Below are 12,902 nucleotides of genomic sequence, written 5' to 3'. Positions count from 1 at the left end.
TGTTTTTATATATTTTTATGGCCTAACATATGGTTTGTCCTGGAGAATGTTCCTTGTGCATTTGAGAAGAATGAATATTCTGCTGTTGTTGAATGGAGTGTTCTGTAGATGTTTGTTAGGTCTAGTTTGTTTATAGTTTTATTCAAGTCTCCCATTTCCTGGTTGATCTTCTGCCTAGATGTTGTATTCACGTTTGAAAGTGGGGTATTAAAGTCTCCAAGTATTATTAGTTGGAGTTCATCCCTTCTATTCTGTAAGGTTTTGCTTTGTGTATTTTGGAACTCTGTTGCTGGGTGCATACATATTTATAACTAATATATTTTCCTAATGTATTGACTATTTTCTCTCTCAACTTGATGAGGCTAAAGAAAAAAAAAGAATTGACCCTTTTTTCATTCCAAGATGTTATCCACTTTATCTCTAGTAAAATTCTTTGTTTTAAGGTATTTTTTGTTTGATATTACTATAGCCATTCCAGCTTTTTTTTCGTTGCTGTTTGCATGATAAATCTTTTTCCAGCCTTTTACTTTAAACTTATTTATATCTTTGAGTCTAAAATATGTCTCTCCTGTAGACAGTATATAATTGGATCTTATCTTTTTATCTACTTTGACAATTTCTGTTTTTTGATTAGATTGCTTAATCCATTCATTTAATGTTATCATTGATTTAGTTGATTTCTGTCTGCTATTTTTTGTTTTCTAGCTTATGTCTTTTTTGTTCCTCTTTTACTGCTTTCTTGTACATTAAGTGAAATTTTCCATTAAATCCTTTTAATGATTTTTCACTTTTTTTTTTAGTCATTTTCTTAGGAGTTGCTGTAAGACTTGATTTATACAATTAACTTATGAAAAATTACTTCAGATATATATTAACTGAATCCAGTGAGATATAGAAATATCATTTCTATTTAGCTTTTTTCTCTTCCCTCTTTTTGTGCTATATATTCATCTATCTATATGTATATAGTCATCTATGTTGCAAATCACATTGTTACAATAATATTACATTTTTATAACACATTGTGTAATATATAGTATATAGTTTTATATCTCTTAATGAAACTGAGAGAAGAGAAAGTATATATTTTTAAATTTGTGTATTAACCTACTTTTTTACCATTTCTAATTCTCTTCTTTTGCTCCTCTGGATTCAAGTTATCATCTGTTGTCATTCTTTTTCTCCAGTACAGCTTTTCTACTGCCTACCTCCTATTATTGTCAAAGATACTACATTTCTATTATAGACCTTCAGATCCAACTACGTACATATTTTTACACAATTGCTTTTTAAATCAAAGGAGTTAAGGAACAAAAGGAGAAATATACGTATATACTATATTTTATACCTACACAATTATCTTTACCAGTGTTCTTTGTCTTTTCATGTGGATTCTGATTACTATCTGGAGTCACTTGCTTTCAGCTTAAAGAATTTCCTTTAGTATTTTTTGTAAAGCAGGTTTGCTAGCAATGAATTCTTTCATTTTTGTTATCTGAGAATGTTTTTCTTTCTCCTTCATTTCCTCTGACCTGTATTGTTTCTGATGAGAAGACAGCTGCTAATTTTACTGTGGTCCCCTTGTACATGATGGCTCAATTTTCTCGCACTGCTTTCAAGATTTTTTTGGTTTTATCTTTCAGTATTTTTACTGATATGTCTGGGTATAAATCTCTGAGTTCATCCTACTTGGAAAGTGTTTTTTCTGCTTCTCTTACTTTCTCTTCTCCTTTGGGACCCCCATTATGCCTATACTTAAGGGCATCACACATATTTCTCTTACACTCTGTTGATTTGTCGTCATTTTTTTCCCTCTCTGTTCTTCAGATTGCATAGTCTGTGCTGATCTATCTTTAAGTTCACTGATTTGTTCTTCTGTCAGCTTGCTCAAATCTTTGTTGAGCTCCTCTAGTTATTTATTTATGTATTTATTTATTTATAGAGACAGGGTCTCACTCCATAACCCAGGCTGGAGTACAGTGGTGTCATCATGGCTGTCTACAGCCTGAACACCTGGGCTCAAATGATCCTCCTGCCTCAACCTCCCAAGTAGCTAGGACTACAGGCACATGCTGCCATGCCATGCCTGGCTAATTTTTAAAAAAAAATTTGTAGAGATGGCATCTTGTTAATGTTGTCCAGGTTGGTCTCAAACTCCTGGCCTCAAGTGATCCTCCCACCTCGGCCTCCCAAAGTGCTGGAATCACAGGTATGAGCCACTGCACTTAGCCTGAACTTTTTATTTATTACACTTTTCAACTCCAGAATTTGTATTTGGTTCTTTTTAACAATCTCTATCTTTTTATTCTGTGTTTGATGATATCCTGTATTTGACGAGACAATGTTATCATAGCTTCCTTTTTTTTTAAGAGATGGGGTCTCTCTCTGTCACCCAGGCTGCAGTGCGGTGGCATGATCGTAGCTCACTGCAGCCTCGAACTCCTGAGCTCAAGCAACCCTCCCACCTCAGCCTCCCAAGTACCTGAGACTACAGGCATGAGCCACTGTACCCAGCTAATTTTTATTTTTTGTAGAGATGGGGTCTAAGTTGCCCAGGCTGGTCTCAAACATCCAGGCTCAAGTGATCCTCCCTGCTCAGCCTGCCAAAGTTTTGGGATTACAGGCATGAGCCGCTGGACCCAGCCTGCTTTATTTCTTTAACCATGATGGGGTTTTTTATTATTTGTTTGTATCAATCTCTTTGAGTATATTTATAATAGGTACCTTCAGGTCTTTGTCTGCTAAGTCTTACATCTGAGCCCTCTCAAAGACAGTTTCAGTTGTCTTTTTTTTTTCTTGTGTATGGGAACATTTTCCCGTTTGTGTGTGTGTGTGTGTTGTGTGTGTGTTTTGTTGTTGTTGTTAAAGATTGGACATGTTAGATAATATATTGTAGGAACTCTGTATAGTGATTCCCATTTCTCCCCAGGACTTGTTTTTATTGCTGTTTGCTTGTTTACTTTTTCATACAGTCTGTTTCCCCACAGTGTCTGCCTCTGACATTATTTCTTAGAGGGTGCAGCTGTGGCCGTGTATGTAGTCACTCTGGGAAGACAGTGGTTTTAGCAGGGTACTCATTGACTTTCTCTGACCTCTCTGTTATACCTTCTGCCTCTGTGGGTATTAGACCCAGTTATTACATTTCATTGTTTACTGATTGGTCTATTGTTTTCAAAAATGCCTTGGGATATAATTTGCTCCACAGTCTGATCCACTTAAATTCAGGCCTCTTTGCAGGGCTAGTTTTTGAGACCAGTCGTGTGTTTGTTTGTTTGTTTGTTTGTTTTTGAAACAGAGTCTCACTCTGTTGCCCAGGCTAGAATGTAGTGATGCAATCTCAGCTCACTGCAGCCTCAACCTCTCAGGCTCAAGCAATCTTCCCACCTTAGCTTCTCAAGTAGCTAGGACTACACACCACCATGCCCGGTTAATTTCTGTATTTTTTATAGAGACGGGGTTTCACCATGTTGCCCCAGCTGGTCTCAAACTCTTGAGTTCAAGCAATCCACCCACCTCAGCCTCACAAAGGGCTGGGATTACAGACATGCACCACCATGCCTGGCCCCTGAGGCCAGTCTTTAACCGTCTTCTTAGCTGTCTCTTTCCCTGGTTCTCTCTGGTGAACTAGCCAGGTAACTTGTTGATCTCATGAGGCTACCAGATTCCTCCTAAATGCTTATCCACACAGTCTCCATTGTTTTCAAGAGCATCCTTAGTCTTTAATTTCCTCACACTTTATTCCAAATAAAGTCAGTTCACTTGAAGACAGCTCTGTATTCCTATGACCTCTGTCTCCCCATGAGCAAAACTGTGCCACTGCTTTACAGAGCCAGGGACAGTGGCCCACCTCTCTGTGACATCCTGCTTTATGAACAAGTTAGTGGGCTCAGATGGCAGCCTCTGATTTTCTCACCTTGCTTCTTCTGGCATGGAAACTCTACCTTACAAGTGGGAACTGAGTGGAAGAGAGCCCCATACCTCTTAGCCACTCTTACCAGGATTAGAACCTCTGCAACATGCATTTAAGAATGGGAGCAGGCTGGGTACAGTGGCTCACGCCTGTAATCCTAGCACTTTGGGAGGTCAAGGCGGGAGGATTGCTTGAGCCAGGAGTTCAGGACCAGCCTGTGCAACATGGTGAGACCCTCATCTCTACAAGAAATAGAAAAATTAACTGGATGTAGTTGTGCATACCTGTAATCCCAGCTACTCGGGAGACTGAAGTGGGAGAATTGCCTGAACCTGGGAGGCAGAGGTTGCAGTGAGTCAAGATTGCACCATTGCACTCCAGCCTCGGCAAACCTGTCTCAAAAAAAAAAAAAAAAAAAAGAGTGGGAAACATTGAGGCTGGGCATGGTGGCTCATGCCTTTATTCCTAGCACTATGGGATGCCAAGGCAGGGGTATCACTTGACGTTAGGAGTTCAAGACCAACCTGGGCAACATAGTGAGACTTTGTCTCTATTTAAAGAAAAAAAGCTTTAAAAAACTTTTTTTAAACAAGAGTGAGAAAGCCGGGCACAGTGGCTCACGCGCACTTTGGAAGACCAAGGCAGGCGGATCGCCTGAAGTCAGGAGTTCGAGATCAACCTGGCCAACCTGGTGAAACCCCATATCTACTTAAAAAATACAAAAAATAGCTGGGCATGGTGGCGCACACCTGTAGTCCCAGCTACTTAGGAGGCTGAGGCAGGAGAATTGCTTGAACCTGCGAGGCAGAAGTTGCAGTGAGCCAAGATCGCGCCACTGCACTCCAGCCTGTGTGTCTCAAAAAAAAAGAAAAAGAGTGGAAATGTTAGGATGAGACATGCTGGCAGCCTGCCCCTCCCTGGGAGATACTGTAGCCCTGGACTAGAAGCTGGGGGAGGAGGGAGCCCTGTGCTCTTAGCTGCACCCATGTGAAGTTGTGCTTCTGTCACATGAGCTGGGGACAGGAGAGAAGGCTCAGATTATGGCTTCAATGCCACAGAATCTCTTCATACTAACATTTAGTAGATTTTCTTGAATAAATGCTTTTTCATTTGCTGTATGCCCTTAAAAGTTTCTAGAAATTTTAAATATTTGAGTTTTAAAAAATAATTTTCAACAGTTACAGCTGTTCCACTAAAGGGAGAGTCTACAGAACCCTCTTGCCACCATTGCAGAGGTTGTCTTCGGCTTACAATTTTTGAGAGTATTTGTATACATTTTTTAAGTTCAAAATAATAGAATTATAAGTGAACATGCTGTTTTCATACTGTTTTTCAAGCTTTATTTAACATATTGTGAACCTAATTCTATTTCATTAAATAGTCTGCCACAGTGTGATGTCTGATGTCTCCTTAGAATTTTATTGTATGGATGAACAATGATTATTTAATTTCCTATCAGTTGTTGGGTGTTTGTTTGTTTGTTTTTGTTTTTGCTTTTGAGATTGGGTCTCACTCTGTCACCCAGGCTGGAGTGCAGGAGTGCGGTGGAATGATCACAGCTCACTGCAGCCTCAACCTCCCAAGGCTCAGGTGATCCTTCCACCTCAGCCTCCCAGGTAGCTGGGAGTACAGGCACATGCCACCATGCCCACCTGTTTTTTAGAATTTTTAGAGATGAAGTTTTGCCATCCTGCCCAGGCTGGCTCAAACTCCTGGCCTCAAGCAATCTGCCCACTTCTGCCTCCCACAGTGCCAGGATTACAGGCATGAGCCACCATGCCCCACCCCCACATTGGTTGTTTGATGTAGCCATTTTTCAGTGATCCGCTATTAAGAGGCAGCACTCTTTTATAGCCAAAAATTACACATAAACTTATAAAATTTTCCTTTAGAAAATGTTCTAAAAATGGAATGTCTAAATAAAGGGTTAGGCGTACATTCTTAAGACTTCTGATATGCACTGACTTGCAGGAAAGTTGTTCCAGTTAACACTTCCACCAGCGGCATCCGAGAGTTTATCTGTAAAGCTTGAGACAATTTAGAAAGTGTTTCAAATGATTGTGTTGCTTAAGAAAAAAATCTTAGCACTTCCATTCGAAAAGCCAATGGGGCTGAAAAGACAATGAATGACAAGCGCTTTGTCCCTCTGTACTGTGTTTTCCTTGCAGCCTGGTGAGACGAGTAGACCGGATGGAGCATTCCATCGGCAGCATAGTGTCCAAGATCGATGCCGTGATCGTGAAGCTGGAGATTATGGAGCGAGCCAAACTGAAGAGGAGGGAGGTGCTGGGAAGGCTGCTGGATGGGGTGGCCGAGGTCAGTAGTCATGAGCTGAAAACACCACTGCTGAGCATGGTGTTATTAATGAAAACATATGTTGGTGACAGTTGTATTTGAAGTATTAAAGAAGAGTAAAAAAAAAATTGACATTTATAGAAATTCACAATGATGTTTCCATTTACTCTCATTTTCAGATATTTTTTTTCTCTCTGAAACAGAAACACTCTTTCTATAAGATATCTTTCTATAAAACATCAAGGTAGTCTTATTGTCTAACGCTTACGCTGGGATGTTTATCTTCATAACTACAGGTTAAATTATAATCTGGAGGTGTTACCTTCTTAATACTCCATATGCTAATGGTCCTGCCTTCACTGCAGGGTAGAATTAAATGAAAAATTACTCCAGCAACTCTGAGATTTGCTATTATATGCTGTAAATCTCCAGCCTTACCAAACTGCACATTATTTGGTCCCTGGACTTCCTAACGCATTTCCTTCTACTGCCCCCAACACCCTGGTTTCTTTTTCCCTTTCTAGGATGAAAGGCTGGGTCGTGACAGTGAAATCCACAGGGAACAGATGGAACGGCTAGTGCGTGAAGAGTTGGAACGCTGGGAATCCGACGATGCAGCTTCCCAGATCAGTCATGGTTTAGGCACGCCAGTGGGACTAAATGGTCAACCTCGCCCCAGAAGCTCCCACCCGTCTTCCTCCCAGTCTACCGAAGGCATGGAAGGTGCAGGTGGAAATGGGAGTTCTAATGTCCACGTATGATATGTGTGTGTTAGTATGTGTGTTTCTAATAAGTGAGGAAGCGGCTGTCCTGAGTTGCTGTAACAAGCACACTATTTATATGCCCTGACCACCACAGGATGCGAGTCTTTGTGACCGATTGCTAACCTTCTGCACTTTAATTTATTTTATATAAACTTTACCCATGGTTCAAAGGTTTTTTTTCTTTTTCTCATATAAGAAATCTAGGTGTAAATATTGAGTACAGAAAAAAAAATCTTCGTGAAGTGTATTGAGTGGTACGCCCAGTTGCCACCATGCCTGAGTCTTCTCAGTTGACAATGAAGTAGCCTTTTAAAGCTAGAAAACTGTCAAAGGGCTTCTGAGTTTCATTTCCAGTCACAAAAATCAGTATTGTTATTTTTCTCCAAGTGTGTGAAGGAGAATGGAGCATTCCTTTCCACCCTGGCATAGTTCATGAGCTTAATACATAGTTTTCTTTTAAGAAAGGAGCCTTTTATTTCAACTACCTTCCTGGGGTAAACTTTTCTAAAAGATAAAATGGAGCAGAACTCCAAATCATTGAATGGGTATGTAGTCATTAGGATAGAATCTGTGTGAATGGTTAAGATGAATGTTAAATACTATGCTTTTTTGTAAGTTTATCATATCTGATGTCTGTGGGACTACCTGTGTCACTTAATTTTTACATTATTTTGGCTCTAATTTGAATAAGCTGAGTAAAACCACCAAAGGTCAGTTATAGGATAAAATGGCATCTCTAACCATAACACAGGAGAATTGGAGGGAGCCCTAAGTTGTCACTAAGTTTAATTTCTTTTAATGGTTAGTTTAGCATAAAGATTGATTTACATGTTCTTTTTCCCATGTGGCTCTACTCATTTGCAACTGAATTTAATGTTATAACGAATCTAGTAAGAACAAGTTACTAAATTTTTAGTATGCACTGAAAGTTTTAATTCAACAATTATGTTCATTTTAAGCAAAATCTTAAGAAAGTTTTGAAATCCGTAAAGCATTTGGTTTTAAACTATTTTAAGAATATAGTACTCAGTCAGGTATGACAGCTCACACCTGTAATCCCAGCCCTTTGGGAGGCCGAGGCAGGCGAATCACTTGAGCCCAGGAGTTCAAGACCAACGTGGGCAATGTGGTGAAACCCCATCTCTACAAAAAATGCAAAAATAAAAAACACAGTACTCAAGTATTCTTGATCCTGTGTTTCAAAACTAGAATGTATAATCCATATGGAGCTCAATCTAATAAGAAAGAGGTTTTGGTATTGAAAGTTCATACATTAGACAGTATCAGCCAAAATTTGAGTTAGCAACACTGTTTTCTTTATGAGAGGGTCTCACCTAAATTTATGGGGAGAAATCTATTTCTCAAAAAGAAAATCTTTTACAGAAATGTTGAGTAAGGTGACATTTTGAGAGCTAATAAGCAAAAGAGCATGCAGTGCTGTTGAATAACCCTGACTTGGAGAACCAAGAGAATCCTGTAGTTTAATGCTATATTTTAAATTCACAAGTTGTTCATTTAACTGGTAGAATGTCAGTCCAATCTCCAGTGAGAACATGAGCAAATAGGCCTTTCCAGTTTGAAAGTGAAACATACTGGGTTTCTGTTTAAGTTTTTTCCTCATGGCTTCATCTCTATCTTTACTTTCTCTTGAATATGCTACACAAAGTTCTTTGTTACTACATACTAAAGTTTGCATTCCAGGGATATTGACTGTACATATTTATGTATATGTACCATGTTGTTACATGTAAACAAACTTCAATTTGAAGTGCAGCTATTATGTGGTATCCATGTGTATCGACCATGTGCCATATATCAATTATGGTCACTAGAAAGTCTTTTTATGATACTTTTTATTATACCGTTTTTCATTTCACTTGCAAAATTTCGCAGAATTCCTCCTTTCTACCCATAAATTACATATATTTTTCTTCTTTAGTCATGGAGAATTCCCCCCTCATCTCTTCCCTATTATCTTTCCCTGTGTACTGGTATTATTAAAAAGATGTTACATATGCAGGTCTTTCTCGACAATCAAGAATGTTATTAATGTGTAATACTGAGCACTTTACTTCTCAATAAAAACTTGATATAGTAGCAGATGTGAGAGTTGTCTGTTTTCTAAGTTGTAACAGGTAATGTGCCTTTTATCATGAGACTTTGTTCTCTATGTCCGAAAACGACATTAATTGGCACATTTCTCTGTTTATTACACCAGCTACACATTTCAGGTACCCAATTAGCCTTTAAGCACAGGCTGTCATTTATGGCATTTTTGTTTGTATTTTCCTGAAACGAAGATTCCAGGACAGGTGGTTTATTTGAGAGGTGTAGGCAATAGGGATAGTGGAGTGGCAAAGATGGGGAGTAGAAGAGAAGGTGCCAGTAAAGGGCGTGTCGTCTAGCTGCGTAACAGCATAGGCTGCCAAAGCCTAATTCCTGTGGTAAAATGCTGAGAAACAGTGTAGGAAAAACTAGAACAAACAATTCAGCCTTATCCCAGCTGAGGGGCCAGGACTTTGGTTGGAAGACCACTCTGGGAAAATGGTAGTAGTTCCCTAGCGCGTACAATAGACAAAGCAGCCTTTGCTGGCTTCTGAGCAAGCCTGCAGGCAAAGAAATGCAGACACTGGTAGACGAAAACCAGCAGGCATACACGGAAGTGCCACACGGGCAAGGTGCCCACATTATGCACTATGGATGATCATGCAGTGTTCAACCCTAAGGGAGTCCATCCCCTTAGGATACTACAAATGGGGCTCCGTGGAGTTGTGCCACATGGTGACTCTATGTAGACCACCCATAAAACAGGTAAGTTTAAAAGCATAAAGAAAACAGCACTAGGCTAAATCTCCAGTCCCCACTCTGTACTTACTAGTCATGTGATTATGCCAAGACAACTGGTCCAGTTTCTCTGAAGACTGTTTCCTCATTTGTCAAATGGGAAAATCAATACTTGTCTCCCTCATAGGATTTTGCTTGCGCCGTAAGAACATATATGTATGAAAGCACTTTAAAGCTGAAATTTCCATTACAAATGGAAGGAGGTACTATAGTACCTAGCCCAGTGACTTGCTCAGCAAGTTACAATCTGTTGAATCAGCAAAAAGGAAAGGAATTCTTGACAACTGCAAATTTGAAAGGTAAATAAAGGAGACTTATATTGCCAAATAATAACTCAAAACACTTAAAAGTCTTCTGTGTTTGTATTTCAAAACTGGGCTATTATTTGTACAGTTTTGTGTACTGCTTTTTCATTTCATATTGTATCATAAACATTCCATGAAACCCTGATTTCTATTAATGGCTACAGAGCGAATCAGTATAAATTAATATTATTTATGAAGGCCGGACACAGTGGTTCACAACTGTAATCCCAGACCTTTGGGAGACTGAGGCAGAAAAATTGCTTGAGGCCAGGAGTTCAAGACCAGCCTGGGCAACATAGCGAGACCCTGTCTCTGTAAAAATAACTTATCTGGGCATAGTGGTACACGCCTGCATTCCCAGCTATGCAACTGAAGCGGAAGGATCGCTTGAGCCCAGAAATTCAAGGTTACATGAGCTACGATCACACTACCACTGCATTTCAGCCTAGACAACTGAGAGAGACCCTGCCTCTAAAATTAAAAAATATATAGAATATACGAATATGTGATACATGTCAATTCATAAGTTATACATTTTTAATACATATGAATTACCCAAAATACATCTGCCCTGTTATTGGACATTTAGATTCTTCCCATTTTTTATTATTATCTCTAATGCCATGACTAACATATGTCAACATAAATTTTTTTTTCACATATCTGGTTATTTCTTCATGGAATTCTGTATAGAGAAGTATCTGGAAATGTAATAATTAGGTTACTCTATGAACACATGGTCTTGACACATATTACCAAATAATTTTTCAGAACATTTATACCAAGTCATATTATAACCAAATTTATAAGCACCCATTTGTCCACCTGCAAACAGAACTTTTCATAAAAAGTGTTTATTTTTATTTAAATTTAAACAGAAGAAAATTATGCACAAAAACGAAGAAATTGCTGAATCTCAGATACTGCTTCACAAAAGACAGGATTTCTTAAGAGTTTCTTCTAGACTTCAAAAAGCAGTAAACACCAGCCTGGGCAACATGGTAAAAACCCCATCTCTACAAAAAATAGAAAAATCAGCCGGGCATGGTGGTGCTTGCCACTGCACTCCAGCCTTGGTGACAGAGACCCTGTCTCAAAAACAAAAAAAAGCAGTAAACGAAAACGTTAAGAGGTAGAGTGTTTTCGTGGATGTAAATTTAAGTTTCAAGACAGTAGAACAGGGCCAATATTTTCAGAAAAATCACAGACCACCAATCATCTCTTAAAGGAAAAAAACAACCTTTGATGGAGAAGATTCATATTTGTAAGTGAAAGTGGCATCAATCTTACAGTTCTGTAAGGGTTTGATTTTTTCATATGGATCATCTGTGTTTTTTTTTCTCTTATGAACTGTGCTGGTTCTTTTACAGATTAAAAGAAATATTTATCTGGTTCAAGTTGGTGTTTGCATTTAAAAAAGAAAGAAATATCTAATACTATTGGGGAAAGGGTCAACTCAAAGATGTACATAAAACGACCAGTAGTCCCTTACCACACCATGTAAGTGTTAAGAAGATAAGGGCATGCCGTTGACATGGTAGTAGTATTATAAGCCAGTTGAGTTCTACTGCATCCAGACGGATGAAAAAATTGGATATGCTGCCCCTTTCACCATGACCCTGCCAAATGGAGGAAGCATTGGGAGTATTCAGTCACCCAAGAAAATCGAAGGATCATGGTAAGAGCCATCTTGAAAATATAAGCTATTTTCTATTTATAAGTAATAGTTAAAAGATATCAGTAGCTTGAAAAACAGAACGGCTTTGAGAAATGCAATATTAATTAAGCAATGGAGGCAGCCAGTGCTCCCAGAAAATCCAAATGCCTATGAACTTCAATTCTAAAGAGATGTATTGAATGGTTATAGAGCTAATGCTGTCAACACAAATTGTTTTATTTATCCTGATCGGTCTATTAGCTTATCAAACAAATCTGAACAGACCATTAAGTTGAATGTGCAGTTGCAGGTTCAAAAGTTATTCACTGTTGTCTGTTTAATCTGAGTCCAGTCTTTGAACTAAAGAAAAAACAAACTAGAAACACATGATGAAATTTTCTAATGCCTTATTTATTTTATGCTACTCTGTTCTTTAAATGAAGAATACACATTTGTTTTTCATTTGATCAAAGCATAAGATTTTAAAGGTTTGAAAAGCAATCCTCCAAGTTTCATGCTGAGTTCAAAATAAAAATGTTTTCATGTTCAGGCCATTATATGTTGCATGATTTATCTTGAAATCCCTTTCTTTGAATAAGACCAAGCAAAATCTGTTCAGTCTTTATATAAACCAAAGCAGTTTCTTAGTCCATAATTCTTTTTTACCATTAAGATTGTCAATACAATACATTCTGAGTACATAACAATTTGTGTGTGTGTGTACATATATATTTTTGTTTGTTTGTTTGTTTTTGAGACGGAGTCTCGCTCTGGCACCCAGGCTGGAGTGCAGTGGCGTGATCTCCGCTCACCGCAAGCTCAGCCTCCCAGGCTCATGCCTTTCCCCTGCCTCAGCCTCCCCAGTAGCTGGGACTACAGGCGCCCGACTCCACACCTGGCTAATTTTGTTTTTGTATTTTTAGTAGAGACGGGCTTTCACCATGTTAGCCAGGATGGTCTTGATCTCCTGACCTCGTGATCCGCCCACCTTGGCCTCCCAACACAATTTATATTTTTGAAGGTCCCTTTATGTGTATTGTGCCATATGCTTCTCACAGCCCCAGTAAATGCTTTCGGCGTTTTATCTTATCCACCACTATTACATGCTCTCCTTCATCTCCAGACTA

General features: G+C 38.8%; 1 protein-coding gene across 1 annotated transcript in view; it reads left to right on the top strand.

Moving 5' to 3' along the window:
* Positions 1 to 9,093, top strand: part of LOC105479647 (polycystin 2, transient receptor potential cation channel) — a 72,089-nt gene extending 62,996 nt beyond the window's left edge. Inside the window, exons 14-15 of the mRNA XM_011737738.3 lie at positions 6,079 to 6,226; positions 6,730 to 9,093. Of these exons, the coding sequence (XP_011736040.1) occupies positions 6,079 to 6,226; positions 6,730 to 6,966 (385 nt within the window). The 3' untranslated portion in view covers positions 6,967 to 9,093. The remainder of the gene's footprint in view (positions 1 to 6,078; positions 6,227 to 6,729) is intronic.
* Positions 9,094 to 12,902: the final 3,809 nt, after the last annotated feature.

This window comes from Macaca nemestrina, chromosome 3 (assembly GCF_043159975.1).
Source record: "Macaca nemestrina isolate mMacNem1 chromosome 3, mMacNem.hap1, whole genome shotgun sequence".
NCBI lineage: Eukaryota > Metazoa > Chordata > Mammalia > Primates > Cercopithecidae > Macaca > Macaca nemestrina.
The sequence above is the reverse complement of the archived record's forward strand: the minus strand, read 5'-3'. Positions and strand labels throughout refer to the sequence as shown.